The 19,648-nt window shown below is 37.6% G+C and overlaps 3 protein-coding genes across 6 annotated transcripts in view; 2 read left to right on the forward strand and 1 right to left on the reverse strand.

Moving 5' to 3' along the window:
* Positions 1 to 10,713, reverse strand: part of LOC104230919 (uncharacterized) — a 42,090-nt gene extending 31,377 nt beyond the window's left edge. For 2 of the 4 annotated variants that reach the window (XM_070170931.1, XM_070170934.1), the window contains exons 1-6: positions 10,628 to 10,713; positions 9,509 to 10,313; positions 9,215 to 9,421; positions 8,609 to 8,670; positions 7,527 to 8,016; positions 5,048 to 5,248 (exon numbers count right to left, since the gene is read on the reverse strand). In XM_070170931.1, coding sequence (XP_070027032.1) covers positions 5,048 to 5,248; positions 7,527 to 8,016; positions 8,609 to 8,670; positions 9,215 to 9,421; positions 9,509 to 10,311 — 1,763 coding nt within the window. In that variant the 5' untranslated portion in view covers positions 10,312 to 10,313; positions 10,628 to 10,713. Of the gene's footprint in view, positions 1 to 5,047; positions 5,249 to 7,526; positions 8,017 to 8,608; positions 8,671 to 9,214; positions 9,422 to 9,508; positions 10,314 to 10,465; positions 10,566 to 10,627 lie in introns of those variants that run through there. The other 2 variants (XM_070170932.1, XM_070170933.1) reach the window with 2 other exon arrangements.
* Positions 10,714 to 11,772: 1,059 nt separating this feature from the next.
* LOC104230918 (uncharacterized) lies at positions 11,773 to 13,597 on the forward strand. Its single transcript, XM_009783829.2, has 4 exons — positions 11,773 to 11,984; positions 12,107 to 12,182; positions 12,319 to 12,445; positions 13,192 to 13,597. Exons 1-4 carry the CDS (start codon positions 11,871 to 11,873, stop codon positions 13,379 to 13,381), a joined length of 507 nt encoding a protein of 168 aa, XP_009782131.1. The 5' UTR covers positions 11,773 to 11,870; the 3' UTR covers positions 13,382 to 13,597.
* A 1,129-nt stretch (positions 13,598 to 14,726) lies between these two features.
* LOC104230920 (uncharacterized) lies at positions 14,727 to 16,550 on the forward strand. The gene is made up of 2 exons (XM_009783835.1): positions 14,727 to 14,736; positions 16,126 to 16,550. Exons 1-2 carry the CDS (start codon positions 14,727 to 14,729, stop codon positions 16,548 to 16,550), a joined length of 435 nt encoding a protein of 144 aa, XP_009782137.1.
* The last annotated feature ends 3,098 nt before the right edge of the window (positions 16,551 to 19,648 follow it).

The following is a 19,648-nucleotide window of genomic DNA, read 5'->3' on the forward strand; positions in this document are numbered from 1 at the left end:
ATGTGCCTCCGCACATCACTAGAGTTAAGTGTCTGCCGCACTTGCTCAAGCTTGATAGGCTCCTTGCTATACATCATTGAATTCTCAATATCACGATATCCTGAAGTCAATGAAAATAGCAAAGCACATGCAAGCGTCTCCTCCTCCCTTTTAATTCCTGCAATCTGTAAGTCCATGACAAGTTTATTAAACGCATCTAAATGATCTTGTAACGAAGTACCTGACCCCATCTTAAATGTGTGAAGACGCCGTTGTAACAACATTCTTGTTGTCACTGATCGGTCTTGGTATAGCCCTTCTAGCTTTTCCCACAACTGTTTGGCCGTCTCTTCGGTACCCGTACTCACTTCACAAAGCACGTTAGGTGCAAGGGATAGTTGGATTGCACTCAATGCATCCCCTTCAATCTTCTCCTTGTCGGGAGCTGATATATCCGTAGGATACTTTCCGTCAATAGCATGGATTGAACCTTCCCTCCGCAGTAACGCCATCATCTGGATCTTCCAGATATTGAAGTTGTTGCGTCCATTGAATCTATCAATTTCAAACTTCATGGAACTCATATTTGCTTGTTCTTTCTCCTTGGATCGTTAAAGAATCCTGTCGCTCTGATACCAATTGTTAGCGGAAACGTAAAAGAAAGAACACAAGATTTAACGTGGTTCGGATCAAAATAATCCTACGTCCACCAGAGAACAATTGCCCTTTTAATATTAACAAAGGAAGGGGAGATTTCCCAATTACACTTAAGAGAATTTCTCTCTTAACTCTCTACTCACTACAATGTATTGTATTATTTTGGGATGATTTCTACAAGTGAAGGAGTGCATCTATTTATAGAGGTAAAGACCTCCTCTTGATGTCATTGGTGACATCAAACTACCTCCTCTTGATGTCATGGGTGACATCAAAGGAGGAAGCTTCCTCCTAGCATCCACACCAACTCTTTCCACCAACTCTTCCAATTGGCATGCCATTGTTGACTAAACATAAACCAACATTTTCAGCATGCCATTGTTAACTAAACATAAACCAACATTTTCAAGTCCCCACATACCACCCAAGGTCTACTAAAGAGACCTTTTGCACCTGCCAGCTCCCACCAAACTTCCTCTCTCTTTCTTCTATCATTAGGAGTATACACAACTGAAAGATGACATGTGTATTCCTGAGTCTTACCTGAAAATTTACAGGTAATTGTATGTGCTCCCACACAACATACTTCCTCTTTCCATATTCTACCATCCCACATTACTACAATAACCCATTTAGTCCCACTAGCTTCTAGTTATGCAAATTTCACCCATCTATTACCCCATAATTCTTTTACTATCTCCCTGATATCCCCTTCTATTTTAGATTCTTGGAAACAAAAAATCTCTGCCTTCCAACTGAGTATCAAACTTTTAATCAATCTCCTTTTTCTAACTCTATTAAGTCCCCTAACATTCCATGATATAATGTTCACTCACATTGGCTATGACTGATAATACATCCCTCCCTACTTCTCGTTCCATTACTCTAAAAATTACTTCTAATATCCAGACCTTTCAGCTCTTTGAATCCTTTTTTCTTTGGAGTCTGAACCACCTGTAACTTCTTTCCCTTTGTTTGCTTGCCTTCTGTTGTCAATTTTCATGAAAAGCTCCAGTGCCTCTCTCTCGCACCCATTAAAATCCACCCCAAATTCTTTGCTCAATCTGATGATATTCTGATGCACCCAAATCGATGCCTCAAATTCCAGATCTTCTTCTACCTCTAAGCTTTGATGGTTTAGAGGCATTGCTTCTTCAATTGCCCAGTCCACAAACATATCAGATTCTTTTGATTGCATGTGCATGTTGTTGTAGTCCGATCATCTCCCTTCCCTTCGTGCTCAGCAATAATCGACATAGCATTATCCCCAAGAATAGCTTCTTGTTGATTTTCCTTATCTCCATCATCGTCCCTCTTTTCTTCCTCTTCTTCTGTGTTGTCGTTGTTTTTGTTGTTCCTGGGCTCCAATGCGTAAGTGGTTATTTGATTTCTCACAGAATGTTCAATGTGTATAGCTGTTACCTCTTCATTAAATGGATTTGGCCTGGTCTTTGTATTGGGCAATTTAAATGCCTTTTCTTCAGACATAAATTGGGCCAAAAAATCTGGGCCCAATTCTTTTAAGTTATATTGTTGAGTGGCCTTGTTAGATATGACTAAAGAGTCACGTGGCTGGTCACATTACTTTTTAGGGATAGGTTGTACTTGTTTCGAGCTCCCCATGTGTCCCGTCATAACTTTATAACATTGAGCCCCTCCCCCTGACATCTACTTGTCCTCTATTACCCGTTGGTTCAAACGACTGTCTTCTCCATTTGCACCGATGTACGTTCTCACCGGCGCTTCACACCAGATCTGGATCTCGAAGACTACCCCTTCAAATTCTATCTTCACTGCTTTTGGGACTGCGGATCCATCTCCTCTAACCTTTATTCTTGCCCATTTCAAGTGATTTTTTAGTTTCGTCTCCTCCTCAGTTTGAATCCATCCACCACAAAACTCCCCAACTTCTTTGAATACTTTTTAGGACCATAGATGTAACGGAAGCCCTACTAGTCTAATCCATGCATGGTTCATCGTCTTATTACTTGGAACTGACCCCACCATCGGATTCCACCATTGAAGCTTAACTTTGTGTTTCTTCCAATATCAGGCGCTTCTCAATACATGGTCAGCGATTAATTTCGAAGAGAATTCGAAAAGAAACCGATTCTGGTCCATCTCATAAATATTGGTTCCATGTGCTTGCTTCCAAGAATTAGATGCCCATCTACGAATCTCCGATAAAGTTGTAATTTTGGAACTTTCTTCTGGGATGAACCCCACCAAGCACCTGCCTAACAAATCGTTGTGTGTTAAATCACCTGAGATGCATATGGTGTCTCCTTCTTGTTGGACCGCCGCTTCATTCATTTCTCTGCTTGCCCATTTATGATTTCTCACTGTGTTTGAGTAAAGAAGACCTTCCTCAATGATTTTGGGAGCATTAATGACATTCCTCCGTACCCCGCTATTAATGAACCTTTCAATTTTTGCTGCAATATCTAACCATCGTGCATTGAATGCCACCTCTGGAACAATAATAACTTACCTCCCCCTGCCTTGGACCCTAATGATAGTTATATAACGACCATGTTTGTTGTAGTTCCTCGCACAGAATATTTCTGAGTTATGATCCTTGGTTTTCCATCTTTTCACATAGTTTCCCTTCATCTTCGATGCTTCCTTTAAATTTTCGCACAACCACACCAACGTCTTCCTGCTGAATGTAGTCCTTCCAATTAGGTTCCTTCCTCGTTCTGTCCATTCGTACCATTCTTCAGCATTTGATGAGCATCTCACAATTTCATATGACTTGAAGCCCACTGCAAAATAGATGATGTTGTTCTCCCTCATTGCAAGATTTTCACGTTAGTATGGATGAGTAAAGGATTTTAACTAAAAAAAGAACAAAATGAATTTTAATCAGAGAACAGGAGGATTCTGATGAGAAGGTACACCAGAAAGAATAGTTCTACAATCCTAGGAAGTAGGAAAGAGAGCATCCTTGGGGAATGTGCCTGAGAGCATTTTTTTAATCCATTTTTTTGTTTTTACAGGTATACTCCGCTAGAGCATTACTTTATTTTCCACCAAGGATCCAAAGATAAGAAGAAAAAAAGTACAAAAGGATATTTGAATATAATGGCTTCAGACATCCCCTAAACACTAAGTTGCTTGGAGTCGGGTGCGGGTATCCGATACGGGAACAGATCCGAGTATCGGATTCGGCAAAACCTAAATTTTAAGATTTGGGGGTGCGGATCCGGATATGGATACGGGTACGGGGATTCGGCTAATAAAAAAATAGAGCTATAAAAATATTATAAACTTTGAGAGATATTCTGTGAAAAACTTACATGAATATTGTAGAATTCAATCTTTCATTCTCCAAGATGGACATTATTCTTTCATTCTCCTAAATCTGTTTTATTTTTTATTTTGAGAAATCAAAATCTCAATTTTTCTCCCAAATTTGTCGATGGACTCCGGTCAAAGTGTCCGAAGTCAGTTGACCGTATCCGGGACGTATCCCGCTCCCGCTCCCGTCCCCGTCTCGTATCGGGACGGGGACAGCACCAAAATCGAAGAGTCCACGCAACTTAGCCTAAACATAAAGGAAAAACATGGATACAATTTATCGTGTGTCCAAAAAATTCCATGTATCTCCTCACAGTAAAAGCCTCAAGTATTTAAACAAAATGTATAAGCTGTAAAACTTCATGCTATATTTTTGGAGTTCACATCAGCCTGGAAAAGGGGCAAAAAGCACCAGTTGCATCATTAATGCACATCCATGATCATTAGCGATCACACATCCATGGTCATTATCATCAAATGTTAAGCAATGAAGTTAATAAGTTTGATAAGAAAAAGAAAATTAAGGAAATAAAGAGATGGACGAAATTAAGAAAATACAACCAGCATGCCTACCATACACAGTTTCAGACCCAATAACCTGGTCCCAGCAATAGTCAGTCAAATACTTTTCAGAAGTTATCACACAGCAAATAAAGGATAGGTACTGGGGGACAGTCACCAGCCAGATAGTGTATAAGAAGCAAAAAAGGGAGCATTTGTCACCTTTACAATAATAATATGAACATATTCAGGAACTAACAACAAAAAGCAACATCACAAACCATGTCTCTCTATAACCAAACCGATAGAACTCCCTTGAATTTAGGTCACTCAAAGAGAAGGAGAATTCTTCCCCGGTAAGGACCGACAAGGTCGGAGATCTATAAAACATACTTTTCGATTTAATAACAGAACCAGTAACATTTCTGGAGCTAGACTCCAGCATCAATTTTTTTAAGCTGTAGCATCATGTAGGAGTCTGCCGTGATGCCTTGATTTCAGCATTAAGAACCAACAGAAAGTCAGCAAAAGCAGCACTTCCACCTTAAGACGACTCTCTATCCAAGCAAAATCATAAAAAAGAAAAAGGAAATTGCAGGCTGAAGGGAACCTTTTCTCAAATCTCATAGCTCGACGATCACCTTCATGCCTGTCAGAGTCGTGTGATAAGTCCTCTTTCAGTACGTCATAAGTTGTCAAAACGATGTCGGCACTAAGAAGCTCATTTATATCTGGCAAGGGCGTCTGTGATAAAGAGCTAGTCCCCACGCCTTCATAAATGCATGTTTTCAGCGCACCAGGATTTGTATGACTAGCAATAGGAAGGAATGTTGGGTAAGCAATCAAGATACACAATTTGAATAAGCATTCAAAAAAGACTGGAATTATTTTGAGCATAATGTGGCCAAGAAAGGCAAGAAAACTAGCACTAAACCTATTTCATATTGTCATGGAAAACAACCTGCTCCTAGTCATCATAAGAGGAGAGTACATTAGGGAGCAGAGTAATGCCCCCCTCAAGAAGAGAATGTACAAGCCAAGCAATAGGCAAAAGGAAACAAAATCCCTTCTTTCACAGTTTCCTCTGGTCACTCCCATAAGTTCAGGAAACAGGAAAAGGAAGAAAGCTTGACTGAGTTATCTACAAGACAACTAAAGCACAAAATTGGATTCAAAAAGATCAACCACATCAGACCAACTAGCCCTTTATTATCAGTGATTACTTTTCTTGTATCAACAACTGGTCATCTAAATAGGAGATTTTAGATCTACTCTTTCCAAATTTTCAGGGGATCTTCATTTTTTTTAACAGTGGTATAGAAGCTTTTATTCAAATTTAAGTACCAAGATGATACTGACAGTTATACAAAAGTCTAGACTTGTATAGATTACATTAATACATAACATACGATTCTAACAAGTCCATAAAATCAGTAGCAAAAAAAAACACTTTGTACGGGCTACAATTTCTAAATTCACCTTCATTTATGTGGCGAAGTTCAATAGCAGAACTTTTGTTATGCATACCACTGATAATGAGCAGTACACCAATTTGTAACACTTAGATTTCAGTTAAGCTTAAGATCTTTATCAGTCCATATAATCAGTTATATAACCAGACAGAATTGTCAAAATACACAGGATGCAGTCTGCTGTTACCACCCAGTATCTCATAGTTCAGGGTCCAAGACAACTCCAGCCATGATATTGCATAACAGGATTACAGACGCTCAACACTCACCGTGAATACGTAGACTAAATGTTGCGGACAATTTCCATCACATGACATCTGTGATACAAGAAGAAGTCTGCGTCCTGAAGTGATTGGAGGAGAGAACTCTGGAGCATGATATGCCCTGAATTGATTGCAGGAGAGAACGATCCAAGGAAGGAAAGCGAGACATAATGAGACAGGATCACTAAGCTGCCCAAGCTCTAATACGAGGATGCATGGATATCAAATGGTTGTTTTATTAACTGACCGAACATATAATCAAGTAATGCCATGAGAACAAAGCAACTAAAACAACACACCAGTAATATATGAAAAGCATCTAGTGGCGCTTACCTACAAACTATAATTCAAGCCAATAAATTTACTATAGACTATTGCCTCAAGGTTTCAAACTCAGTAAGCATAGTTTAACACAATTACATCCTTTAAAATCATTAATAATATCGCTCTGAACATGAAGGGTGAAAAATTATCAGTAATATACCAATATGAGAAATGACTAGACACAGTTTTGTTGTAATACAGAGATTGCAGTTTGCCATTACCACCCACCATCTCATAATTCAAGGTCCAGAAACAACTCCAGCCATAATGTTGCACAATAGGATTATAGGTGCTCAACACTAAGCCTAGATGTTGTGGACAATATTCATCAGATGACAGCTATAATCAAAAGAACTGGAGTATGATTTGTCCTGACCGGAAATCCCAGAGAATGATTCAAGAAAGGAAAGGGTGACATCAAGAGAGAGGACAAGAAAGCTGCCCAAGCTCTAGTGCGAGGATGTAGGGATATCAAATGGCTGTTTAATTCACTAACTGAACATATACTGAAGTAAAGCCGGGAGAATAAAGCAACTAAAAGTCAAAAAACAACAACAAATTATGAAAAACATATACTAGTGCATATCTCAAATTTTGTGCTGATGATTCAATTAATATGTTGGATTTGTTACCTTTTCAAAAAAATATACTAGTGCATATCTGCAAACTGATTCAAGACAAAAAATTTAACTATACTCTACTGCCTCTCGGTTAAAACCATTCCACACTTTAAACTCTCTAATAACAAGGAGCTCTGAACATGATATCAAGAGAGTAAAAATTTTCCAATGAAACATCTACCGAGCAAAACATAACAAAAAGCTCTTCCTGATGACCAAAAATACATGCATATACAAACTTTTTTGGTTGTTAGCATCTGTGTCAACTGTTTTATATATGGTTCTACCTTCCATGAACCATACTCTATTGGGAGGAAATCAAAGGAAAAAGATGTAATTCAGGAGGGTAACATGAATAAATGACATGTTCGAAATGGAGTAAGGGAAAATGAAAGGACAAGTAAGAATACCGAACAATTTCAGCATGCCACTGGGGCAATATAGGAGCTGGACACACTATAAGAGTTGCACCTGTGGCAACCGGCGCTACAGTAGCTTGGATCAGTTCTGAGCACTGTTCGCAGATATAGCCGCCTTCCATCTCAACTATTTTAACATTGTTTTTGCGTTTAGCTCGCTTGCACATATTGACAGTTGACTGCTGTCCATTTAAGATTGCTTCGCATTTTGCATATTTCTTTTTAGGAGAGTAGCCGACACAATCTGCATGTAGCCACGCATCACAAACATCACACTGAACCCACAATCCTTTATATCTGATGCTTTCACTCACAGAACCACATATACACTCAACACGCTCTCTTTTCAGTCTTTTCAGACTATTTTTCTGACCCTCATCACACAGCAATTCACCAGTAAAATTGCCAACACAAGATGATGGCACCTGATGTCCAAAGATACAAGCAAGCAGCTCAACAGTTTTTCCCAGCCCCATCTCATCTGCAATATGACAATAACAGAAGAAGCAACCCAAACGAAGTAAGGCTTTCAATGACTAAATTGCCAAAAGGCATTGTTAACAGTTGAGGTACGTAATATTTGGAGAATTGCCTAACATCATATATATTGAAACATTCGAGCATGCACCAATTACTTATACGGAAAATTATATCAGAAAATAAGCAAAGCATCCCTTAATAACTCAATGATAAGGTAATTAAATATGAGGAAAGTGTTTCAATCAAAAAGAAAAATTGAAGGGGAAAAAAGACCTCTTTGAAAGCAACGGGACGTGTTTTTACTGAAAGCAATCACATGTCAGACAGTAAATAATATCCACATTTTTTAATCAGTAAGGTAAATTCCATTAATTAACAGCACCAAGAAGGTGCTTAGATACGAATAGAGGATCAGCCAGCAGGAAAAAAAAAAGGCAAAGATACCGCATGATCCATTGATCCTATCTATCCTAGAAAAGATTCTATGGCGTCCAACACATTTTCAGCACCAAGGGATACAAAATGAAATTGTTAAAGGACAGAAAGCAATAACATAAAATGGTGGATCAAGGATGAACAGTCATTTCACTTACCAGCTAAAATACCACCAGGAACAACTGGTGGGGGGATCTCTGGATGCAAGGATACATTTCCACTGAAAAGTAACATCAGAAACTGATCATTAGATAACTCTGCCTAAGTGGTTAAAATGTATGACCAATATAACTTAACAAAAGAGATATTTAAGGGAGATATCAGTTAAATCCAAAAAAGTTCTTTTTCAATTTTTGACTCCTTATGCTTGAATTAAGAACAATATAGCTGTGAGCTACGGAAAAAAAGGAAGAAGAACCAATCAATAATGATCCCAGCCATCAGGAAGAATGAAATTTTCCGTTCATGCGACCTTTTTCAAAAAAGGGGGGACCAATGGATTCTTGTCCAGGAATTAGGGATGTAGATAACAAGTCACATCCCAATCCAAAGAACAGAAAATGACGATAAACTGATCGCCTACCTTTTGAATTCATAAAACGCAAGATAGCAAAACCAAATTCAGTTAGTGCCAACAGTTGTAAGTGTCCATTTCACCACAAGGGGATCTATTGGATGAACCATGGATGAAAAATACTTCAAAGGATGGTCAATTCAGTGAATCTGATGGTAACATTCTGTTCATTAAAGAGAGAGAAACATACCAAAATGGATTGTAATATATTGTCATAGAGGTGTCAATTAAACTCAGTCGCATACATATAGGAGAAATAAAGTGATTTGTTTTGCTTTGCAAAGAGCCATCAAAATTTCTTTTCTCCCTCCGCACCATCCAATAAGCTGCACGACGCTGGTAAGGTCTAAGCTTAGGAAGCAAACCAGGGAGGTTATCATCCAGCATTGGCTCCTCCCTACAGGAAATATCATGAATGCAAGCCAAGTATGAGGAAATTTGTAGCATAGCCTACCTAAATATAAACTTTATGTCAAACACTCACTTTGATGGCTTAATAGCTTCATAGAAACTAGCTACATCAAACCTAGAACATTTCCTTGAAGCAGAACTTTCAGCCAGCCCTGAAGCTAGACCAACATCCGAATGCGCTGCCACCTCGTATCCATATCTAGCCTCTGAAGTCACAACCTCTGGACGTAGCCAAGCCATCACATGCATCATGCTCTTTTTCCATAGCTGTCTGGATGTATCAAGAAGTGACTCACACGCGTCAAATGCACTTTTTAAAATCTCCACCCTCAACCGTATAGATGCTAAACAACTTGGAACAATATGCCCCGTAACAAGCCTCAACGTCAAGAATTTCAAACTAGCCAAATGGACTAGCCCTGATATACCTTCATCAGGTCCATCGAAATTTCCCTCCACCAACACAACATTTTCCTCCAAACCCTCCTCCTCCTTTTTCACTACAATTTCCAAACATATACTACTAGCAGATAATACAGGCCAATGACCTAACTTTATCCTACTAAGATACTCATTAACATTACTCACCCTAAACCTCAACATATACCTCGAATCCCGGCAAAACTCCTCATCTAATACATAATGACCAAACTCTTCACTAACATTCAAGTCAGATAAAACAATTTCAGAAATATCCATATGTTCATCAGATAACCAATTAGACCTATCAATTTCAACAAAAAATGGCACGTCGACTTCAAAAGACTCATCTTTTTTTGCAGTTTCAGCATCCGTTTTTCCGTTTAATTGCCCATTAGGAACTTCTCCTTCCAAAATTCCTACCGAACGATTTGGCTTAGATTTCCTTCGACCCATTGCTGTAAAAAGTACATAAATACAAAAGAGCAATGTGATTATAAGATACTTAATAGTTAATCCTTTACGTCTTATTTCTAATAATAGCCAAGAATCTGTACACATAGCAATGACAATTGAAGAGTTGTAAAATGAACTTGAGTGAGCTACTCACGCTAAGGGAACAAAGAGTTACATAATTCAATGGCTTCTCAGAAAACTGATAGCAGTTGAATAAGTTTTTTTTTTTTTTAAAGTGAAATAAGCTAGTACATAATTTCTGCGGGAAACCTTGTAGAAAATTGAAAAAATAACTGAAAGGGACAAATAGTGAAACCTCAAATTCCCGCGAGTAGAAACGTTGAGCTTCGAGTTGTAAGAGAAGGTTCGAAACCTTTGATTGATTTGTTTCCGTATTGGGAGAACATAAACGGCTAAAGTGACGGCACTGTTCACAAAAATCTTGAATATAATCGACTGTCTTGTTAGCGTCTGTCGTCTATCTCTAGTGACCGCCTGTGTTGCTACCCTCTGAGGATATTCTGGTCATTTCAAATTTTAAAAATAAGGACTGGTAAAAGAAACAAGAATAACAAAATGGTCTACTATATATTGGTGTAGGATTAGTACGCGCACTCGAATTCTGTTGGTATTAAGTTTCTATGACTATCCGTCATTTTCTTTTATTTTGATCATCTTATTATCATGTTGTTTCTATGCTGTTTTTATATGGTTTTTTTTGTATTGTCCCTCATTGTCTATCTTTTAATTAATGTGATGCTTATATTTTTCTGAGCCGAGGGTCTAGTGAAAATAGTGTCTCTACCTTCACAAGGTAGGTGAAAGGTCTGCGTACACACTACCCCCAATGATATTGGCTAATACTAGGTATGTTGTTGTCGTCGTCGCTATTTGAAGGTACAATTTTTACTATTTTGGTCTAATTTTTATGTTTGATGCAATTCTTTTAGGTGTAAGTTTTGTTATCTTTGCTCTATTTTGTACTTGATGCAATTTTTTGTGTTTCACGATAAGACTTGGACGAACCAAATCTAAAGTTGTTGAAGTCATAAATCCTATTGTGATCATTGAGATCTGTTGACGAGCCCCTCGCCTTTGAATACGATAGCAGTCCATACACAGACAACTAACAAATAAGTCACTAATATACAACTAATAAAATAAAGTCGGTCACTATTGAGACAACTCATAAAAATATTGTTTTTGTAGTTTGCTAAGAAACTTTTAATATTTTTCACGATTTCTATTAAATACAGTGGAAATTTTGTTAAATAATTGATGGAGACAAAAAATATTCACTTTTTACAAACTAAAAGTACGTTTGTTATATAAATCGATGGAGAAAAAAACATTCACCTACAAAATTATAGAACTAAAAGTACTAAGGAGTATATTTAAAGGTCTACTTTAAACCCACCCAAAACTTAAGGGGTCATTTTTGATAAAATTTCCCAGTAAAATAAACAAACTGAACTGGGGCTTAGGGTTTTGCAGTGTGTTTCCAATTGGGCAAGAAAAAAGATCGAAGAAGGGTCTCAAAAATCAAAATCGGAGAAAAAATGAGAGGGGGAAGGAAGAATTTGAAGAGGGCTGTTGAAGAAGAATTTTTCACTCTTCAACAAGGGCAAAGCATTATGCAGGTTGTGGACCTTCGAGGTTCCAACCTTATTAAAGTATGAAAAATCGTACTCATTTCTTCCTTCTTCTTTTTGTGTGTGTGTTCTGGAGTACTTGTTTTGTTTTTTGTATGAATTGATACTGAAATTTTTAGTTTTTTTTTTTTTCAATTTTGAAGGTGATGGATGCGAAAGGTGAAACATCAATAGCAATATTTCCAGCTAAATTTCAGAAAAGCATGTGGATAAAAAGAGGTTTGCTTTGGTATTTCCTATCCTAAATTTTTGGGGGATTTATTATGGTTGTTGATTTCATGCCTTTATTTTTGTCATTGAATGAATAATGTGAGTGTTTTCCTTCGTGTTTTGTATCTTTTTCCTCAATGAATAGGCAATTTTGTTGTGGTTGATGAGAGAGGAAGAGAGGAAGCTGTTGAGTCAGGTAGAAAAGTGGGATGTGTTGTTACGCAGGTACTCTATTATGAACAAGTTCGTGTGCTTCAAAAGTCACCTGAATGGTGAGACTCTATAATTCAAGCACCTATTTTTTCGCCCTTTTTTAGTTTTAATGAAAGGGGGAGGAGATTATTCCTTATAAAAATCTGTTCTTGATTGGGAAAGGAAAAGAGTAGGGTCATACTGCTCGATGAGCCTATTGATGTAAATCTCTATTGGAAATGGATACATTAGTTATAACTTGTGAACTTGCAGCTCGAACATTTACAAAGGATATTGAGATTGAAAACTGATCACTGATGTCTGGAAACAGAAGCTATGATATTTGGCTTTTTAACTGTCAAGTTGGCTGTAGGGGTCTACTCCATTTCGAATTTTTGTGGTTTTACATCTACCTGAAGAATAGATCTTGACCTTCTTATAGTAAGTCCCTAGGTTGTTTCGTTACAGCATATGTCAATCGGCTTAGAAAAAAAGCCTCTCAGTAACTACTCTGCTGAGTGTGTGTTTTACTAAGCCTTGATTTCACATAGTTGGACATTTATGCTTGAACATGCTATCGTAATTGATAGATTGGTCTGTATACTCCCCATGCATATATGCAAATAGTTGGTAGATTTTTGGAGACACCACCCCTAAGTGAACTTATTTTATCATACTACCTCCCGTCATCAATCCTCTGAGCGTGTTGTCTGATTGGTTGCGAGAGTCTACATCGGAATGCTTTTCTCCTACCATGGTGTACTGCTCCCCTCCCCCCAAATGGTTTTCGTTCAGAAATTTCTTAAGTATGCAATACTCTGTGCAGGCCAGAGGTCTTCAAATCCACAGCAGTAGAGAGTTCAAAACAGCATACGCAATCAGATAATACCCAGATGGATGAGAATGAAGACTCAAGTGATGATGATGGACTCCCTCCCTTAGAAGCCAATACAAACAGACTAAATCCATTTCAACAGGAGTCCGAGACAGAATCTGATTCAGATACTGATTCCTGATCCATGCTTTTGGGCATTCATGGCACCATAAATGATGCCTTCATTTTTGCGAATGAAGTTGGTTGTAAAGACATTGCTATCTTTGGATGCTATTGATTGTAAATCTGCTTGCTATTGAATCAATGTCTGTTAGTGGTTAATATGTCAAGCCCACATCTGGAATGAGTAAACTTCTGAAGTTCCACATTTAAATTTTCTAAAATCTGTTTGCTGGAATGCTATGTTTGATGTGATGTTCTTCTATATTAGTATAAATATGCATAGGCATACTTAGTGGAATTGCCTCCTGATTTAAGGTGAATGAGCAAGTAGCAAGGTCGATTAGCTTTTACGCCTTGTGTTGGAAAAATTATGATGCAAGGGTTTCTATATATGTAGCAATTGCTACTTCGGATTGTAGAAACTTTCTACTATATTAAAGGGAGGAAGAGGTTGGAGGGGTTAGCAATAGAACATTTAAAATGTTTTAAGTTTCTATTATACCAGGAAAGATTCACAAATATGATGAGATATCTTTGAACTAAACTTGGTAAACTTGTGAGACCAAAAGTAGGTGGGGAGGATCACAGGACCAACACCATCTCTTTATTATGTCTTCTTTCTTAATGAATTTATTTATGGTTTAGCTGCTCCCTGCTCAGAAAAACACTAGAAAGAACAGTCGTGATGGCATCCCAGTGATGATACACACTTCAGGAAAAAGGGCATGGATAGAAAACAACGGAATTGCAATTTTTGAGTATTCATTTCAATTTTACAACATCCTTGAGTTCTGTTTAATCTTAAGAATTATGTCCAATCTAATCCTTGGCCAAGTGGAAACTGGAAAGTTAAAGAAAAGGACACGGAAATATATTTTTCCAGATTTTCTTCATGACTGGTTGTTTACGTGCTTTAGCCTGGAATCCTGGATCTTCCATGAAATTATTAATAAAAATAAAAGAAAGATTATGCCTTGAATGTAAGTAGCAGATTCTCAAACTTACATTAGTATTAGTTAAAATTGTTAGAAATAACCGTCTCTTCTAGAAACTTCTAGTGTGGCCCACATATAAGGTAATAAATTATTTACCTTGTCTCCTAAAGGAAATGATATATTTTGTAGTTATGCATATATGGTAGTTTCTTTGATGAAAAGAAATTACCATATATTAGGAGTCCCTAGGGTAATTATAATTTATGGAGAAGTCCCTGGGGCTAAAGTATTTGCCTAAGAATCCCTAGCATGCCTATAAATACGCTTGTGACTCCATCAGTCTGGCATCCCACGATAGGCACAGGCTAGAAGGCTCCTAAGTTTTCTGTCAAAGCTTTTACAAGGTGATTCCACAACACGTGAACAATTATGGCTGAAGGTACGTTCCTTGTTTAATTTCCGCTGCGCTGGCTCTGTATATGTATTCGAATTTCAACATGTGGTATCAGAGTTTACCTTTAGCCGTGTTGTTCGGTATTTATTGCTCTTGATTACGAAAATATTTGAATTCTATGTATATCTGCCGGCGGATTGTTGTTTGCGTGTCGTCTGTGGTATTTAAGAAAAACACATTAGAAGTTCGATAAGGATCTGTTGTTCGAAATTTTAACTTAAGACTTGAATCTGCATCGCATCATGTGTTTTTGGGTTTGCATTGTAATGTAACGATGTTAGTCGGCGTTGATACAACACAGACACAGAACATCTCTTTAAAAGAATATTGAACTTTTGTTCAATCCTTGAAACCTTGAATTCTAATTTTGTCCTTTCCTATTTTGAAGTGATAATATCAACCACTATTTTTCTAATAATGGTTTTTGCAGGTTGTGTCGTTTCTGACGTTTACCTTGCCGATTTGTAATATCATGGAGTTTCATATATATTCTCTAATCAATTAAGAAGAATATTTAATTCATTGGTAACCAAAATATAATGGGATGTTTTGTGTTTATAGTAACAGAGTCTGGTTCAAGTTAGTGCTTACTATAAGTTTTCGTACCTTGTTACACTAAAAGTTATGATGATCATAAATGCTTTTGGTTATCACGTTTGTGTACGTTATAAAGCCCATGATTCTATCTAATGCACGGAAGGTTCCCATCTCATATATTTTACCAGATCTGTTTGGTTTTTGTCTTTAAATTATGAGAAAGGGAGTAGTTACATAATTTAAACAAAATTATGTTATACGACTATACTACTGTTTTATGTTCTTATAATATTAATTATAAGAATTTACCTTGGAGTATTATATAACGCTATGGTTATATCCAGTATGCCTATTCAAAAGCTAATCAACATCTTGTTTAAGTTGATTAATTACAGTTAATTATTTTGAGATGTCATTTGAGTTTTCTTTTATGTGATGTACTTAGGAGTGGCCACAGCATCTTGAGTACTTAATATAAAAGAAATTAAGTTATTTAATCACATAAAGTTTAGTGATTAAAAGTTACAATGACATTTTTTTAGTCTAGTTATCTTATTAAAATAGTAACTCAGCCCTACATGGAGGTAACTATTTTGTTGAGATTAATTGAAATGAGATAGTAAACCTTTAAGTTGAAAATAATCTTATGCCCACAAGTACGGATTAATTTTTGTATATCATGGTTTACTAGTCTAATAAAATAAAGTAAATTCTATGCATGGGTTGCAACCTTTGCCCACAGGAGGGTCTAAAATTTACTTAGAATCGGTATTTTACGCGATTCACCTTTGATGGATTGTACTTCATAGCTTATGTATGTTTATCCTTGTTTTGCAGTATTTACAGCTTTTCCTACCGCTATTTTTAATGAGAATGCTCGAATTCCAATGCTTTCTGGTGACAATTATACTGAATGGAAGGAGAAAGTCCTTCTCACTTTGGGGTGCTCGAATCTAGACCTGGCACTCCGTGTGGATGAACCACCTATTCCTACGGAATCAAGTACGCCAGTTGCTAAGGCTAATTATGAGCGGTGGGAGCGATTTAATCGCTTAAGTTTAATGCTCATAAAATCTCATATAAGACAAAGCATTAGGGGTTTTATCCCTAATAGCGATAAGGTCAAAGCTTACATGAAGTTTATTGATGAACAATTCGTAAGCTCTGACAAGGCATTCGTCAGCACCCTTACGAAGAGGCTCTCAAGTATGACTTTCGACAGAAGTCGTGATCGTTGCCGACTCGACACTACACTATGGTAGGAAGAGCGGGTCGCAATAGCTTTTACCCGAATAGAGGTCCGAGATCGAATTTCCACTGGGAGCTAGTAGTAGAGTTGTATTTTCTGTCTAGCCTAGAGTTGCGGTTGTGCTTCTAATGTCACTTCAAACATTTTTTGAGTTTTTGTATTTATAACCACTATTATAAAACTAAGGATTAAAGCTAAATTATGCTAGGAGAATATTGGTAAGTTGTAATTAATGGGAAGAAGAGCACTAGGGTCGTAGTATCACCTAGGTGGCTAATTAACGGGTAGATGTTACTAAGGATAGACTGACATATTTGGGGATTATGCTGAAACCGTTGCACAATTGCACTCACTCTCACACCTCTCAGTAGAGAGAGTGATTTTGTCCAATTGACTCTCTCGAGACCAATTGGATAGGCCAATGAGACCAAGCAACTAGGGTTCAAGTAGGGTGATTATTCTCTCGAAATTTAACCCGTTAATTGGGACTACCATTTCTCATGGGTCCATCCCAATTTCTTGTTGAGTCAATTTTGGGGTCATAGACTCTCTTTCTCAAGAAGAGTTAAACCCACTAAGCTTGAATCAGCGTTTGCAACCACCAATTCTTGAATAAAAACATAAAATCAACCCAAATAGCAAACGCTCAATATCAATCTAACCCTAGATGGCAACCCCATCAATTACCCACACTAGGGTTGAGCCACAACCCTAGCTAATGGGTTTAGCTACACATAATTAAAGAAGAAACTGAAGAAATAGATGAAGAACTAAACATATTAATTAACTACTAAGAAGAAACTACACTAATCTATTGTTAATGGGAAGCAAAATATGCCAAAAATGGCTACAACACCAAACGCAGCTTTCGTCTCCAGTTCCCAGATAAAAACTGATACCTAATAATAGTATAATGTTCTATTTATACTAGGCTGAAAAAATTGGACAAAAATACCCCTGCGGGGTCAGTGCGGGCCGCACAGAACGGACTGCGGCCGCACTGGCTCTTGGACTTCAACTGTTTGATAACTTGAACTAGGGGACGCGAACCGCGTGGAAGTGTACCGCGGCCGCAATGGCAACTGGCGCGATCCGCGCAGTCGTGACCGCGGACCGCGTGATCAAAAGTGCCCTTCTCTGAACCTTATGAACGCGGACCGCACAAAGCAGGAGTGCGGCCGCGAAGCTTCACCGTGGACCGCAAAAATCCTACCGCGGCCGCGTGAATTTAAGCCAGAATATGTCATGTTTCTGAACCTCCTAGTGCGGCCGCGGTCACTGTTACGCGGTCCGCACTAGGCCCTTTCTTCTTCAATTCTCTTGGTCTTTGATACTTGAGCAGGTTTCACTCCTTTTTGAGCCGATCTTTGACATTTCGTCACTTTGTCGATCAAACCTGTAATCAAGCACAACTTGTGAGCATTTTGGGACTACTTTGTATCAATTTATACTCAAAGCATAGGCAAGTAGGGGCATAAACACGTAAAAACCCTAAGTTATCAGTCGTACAGTGCGTGAGCACATTATGGAGATGAGAGACATTGCTGCTAATTTCAAGTCCCTTGAGGTGGATATGTCTGAACCATTTCTTGTGCATTTCATTCTCAACTCCCTTCCTGCGGATTATGGTCCGTTCAAGATTTCTTACAACACACATAAGGATAAATGGTCAATCAATAAACTTTTGACCATGTGTGTTCAAGAAGAAGAGAGGTTGAAGCATGAGATACCTGAAAGTGTTAATATGGTGACTCATGGTAAGAGAAATACAAAGAAGGGCAAAAGTGTTCCCATGAAGAAGAAAAGCACCTTTGACAAAGATGCTTGTCGTTTCTGTAAGAAGAAGGGACACTGGAAGAATGATTGCCTGAAATACAAGAAATGGCTTGAGAAGAAAGGTAATTTTACCTTTGTATGTTATGAATCTAATTTTACTGAAGTTTCTGATAATACATGGTGAATTGATTCTGGTGATACAATTCACATTGCCAAAATCATGCAGGGCTTTCTAACTCAGAGGAAGCCGATAGGAAGTGAACAATATGTCTATTCTGGCAATAGGACGCGTTCACGTGTGGAAGACGCGGGGACTTATAAGCTCATTTTGATGGATGGTTTTCACTTAGATTTAGAAAATACTTTTTATGTTCCAAAATATTCTAGAAATTTAATTTCTCTTTCAAGACTATCGATTAGTGGATATGATTTGAATTTTCATTATCCTTCTGTGAAACTTTTGAAAGATAATAAAGTTATTGATTTTGGAAATTTGAATGGAAATTTTTATAAACTTGATCTAGACCCCACATTTGAATGCAATGTTTTAACTTTACATGATAAAGAAATTGGCATTAAGCGATGTATTATCAATGAGAACTCATCTAGTCTTTGGCACAAGAGATTGGGACACATCTTTATTGATAGAGTCAAAAGGTTGGTTAATGACGGAGTTCTAAAAGCTCTTGATTTTTCTGATTTTGGGACTTGTGTGGACTGCATAAAGGGTAAGCAGACCAACAAATCAACTAAAGGTGCCAAAAGGAGTTTTCAATTACTTGAGATCATACATACAGATATATGTGAACCTTTTCCTACCCCTTGCTTGAATGGTGAGAAATATTTTATCTCGTTTATTGATGAATATTCAAGATATATGTATCTCTATTTTCTGTTTAACAAATCAGAAGCACTTGATGCTTTTAAAGTTTACAAAAACAGAAGAAGAGAAACAAACTGGTGCTCAGATCAAAATTTTAAGATCTAATAGGGGTGGAAAATATTATGGTAGGTACACAGATAAAGGACAAGTTAAGGGTCCATTTGCTGAGTTCCTTGAAAGTGAAGGTATAATTGCTCAATATACCATGCCAGGAACACCACAACAAAATGGTGTAGTAGAAAGAAGGAATCGGACATTAATGGACATGGTAAGAAGCATGATTAGCATATCAAGTTTTACCTTTATCCTCATGGAGTGAAACCTTAAAAATCGTTGTGTATATTTTAGATAGGGTTCTATCCAAGGTTGTCCCCAAGACGCCTTTTGAGTTATGGAAAGAATGGAAACCTAGTTTAAATCATTTACACGTTTGGGGATGTCCAACTGAAGTG

This window comes from Nicotiana sylvestris, chromosome 3 (assembly GCF_000393655.2).
Source record: "Nicotiana sylvestris chromosome 3, ASM39365v2, whole genome shotgun sequence".
In the NCBI taxonomy this organism is placed as follows: domain Eukaryota; kingdom Viridiplantae; phylum Streptophyta; class Magnoliopsida; order Solanales; family Solanaceae; genus Nicotiana; species Nicotiana sylvestris.

Bases quoted from the DNA above. Each gene is read 5' to 3' on its own strand.
- LOC104230918 (XM_009783829.2), top strand. From the start codon at position 11,871: ATGAGAGGGGGAAGGAAGAATTTGAAGAGGGCTGTTGAAGAAGAATTT. The intron at 11,985-12,106 runs GTATGAAAAATC...TCAATTTTGAAG, and splicing joins GAGGTTCCAACCTTATTAAA to GTGATGGATGCGAAAGGTGA. The intron at 12,183-12,318 runs GTTTGCTTTGGT...CTCAATGAATAG, and splicing joins AAGCATGTGGATAAAAAGAG to GCAATTTTGTTGTGGTTGAT.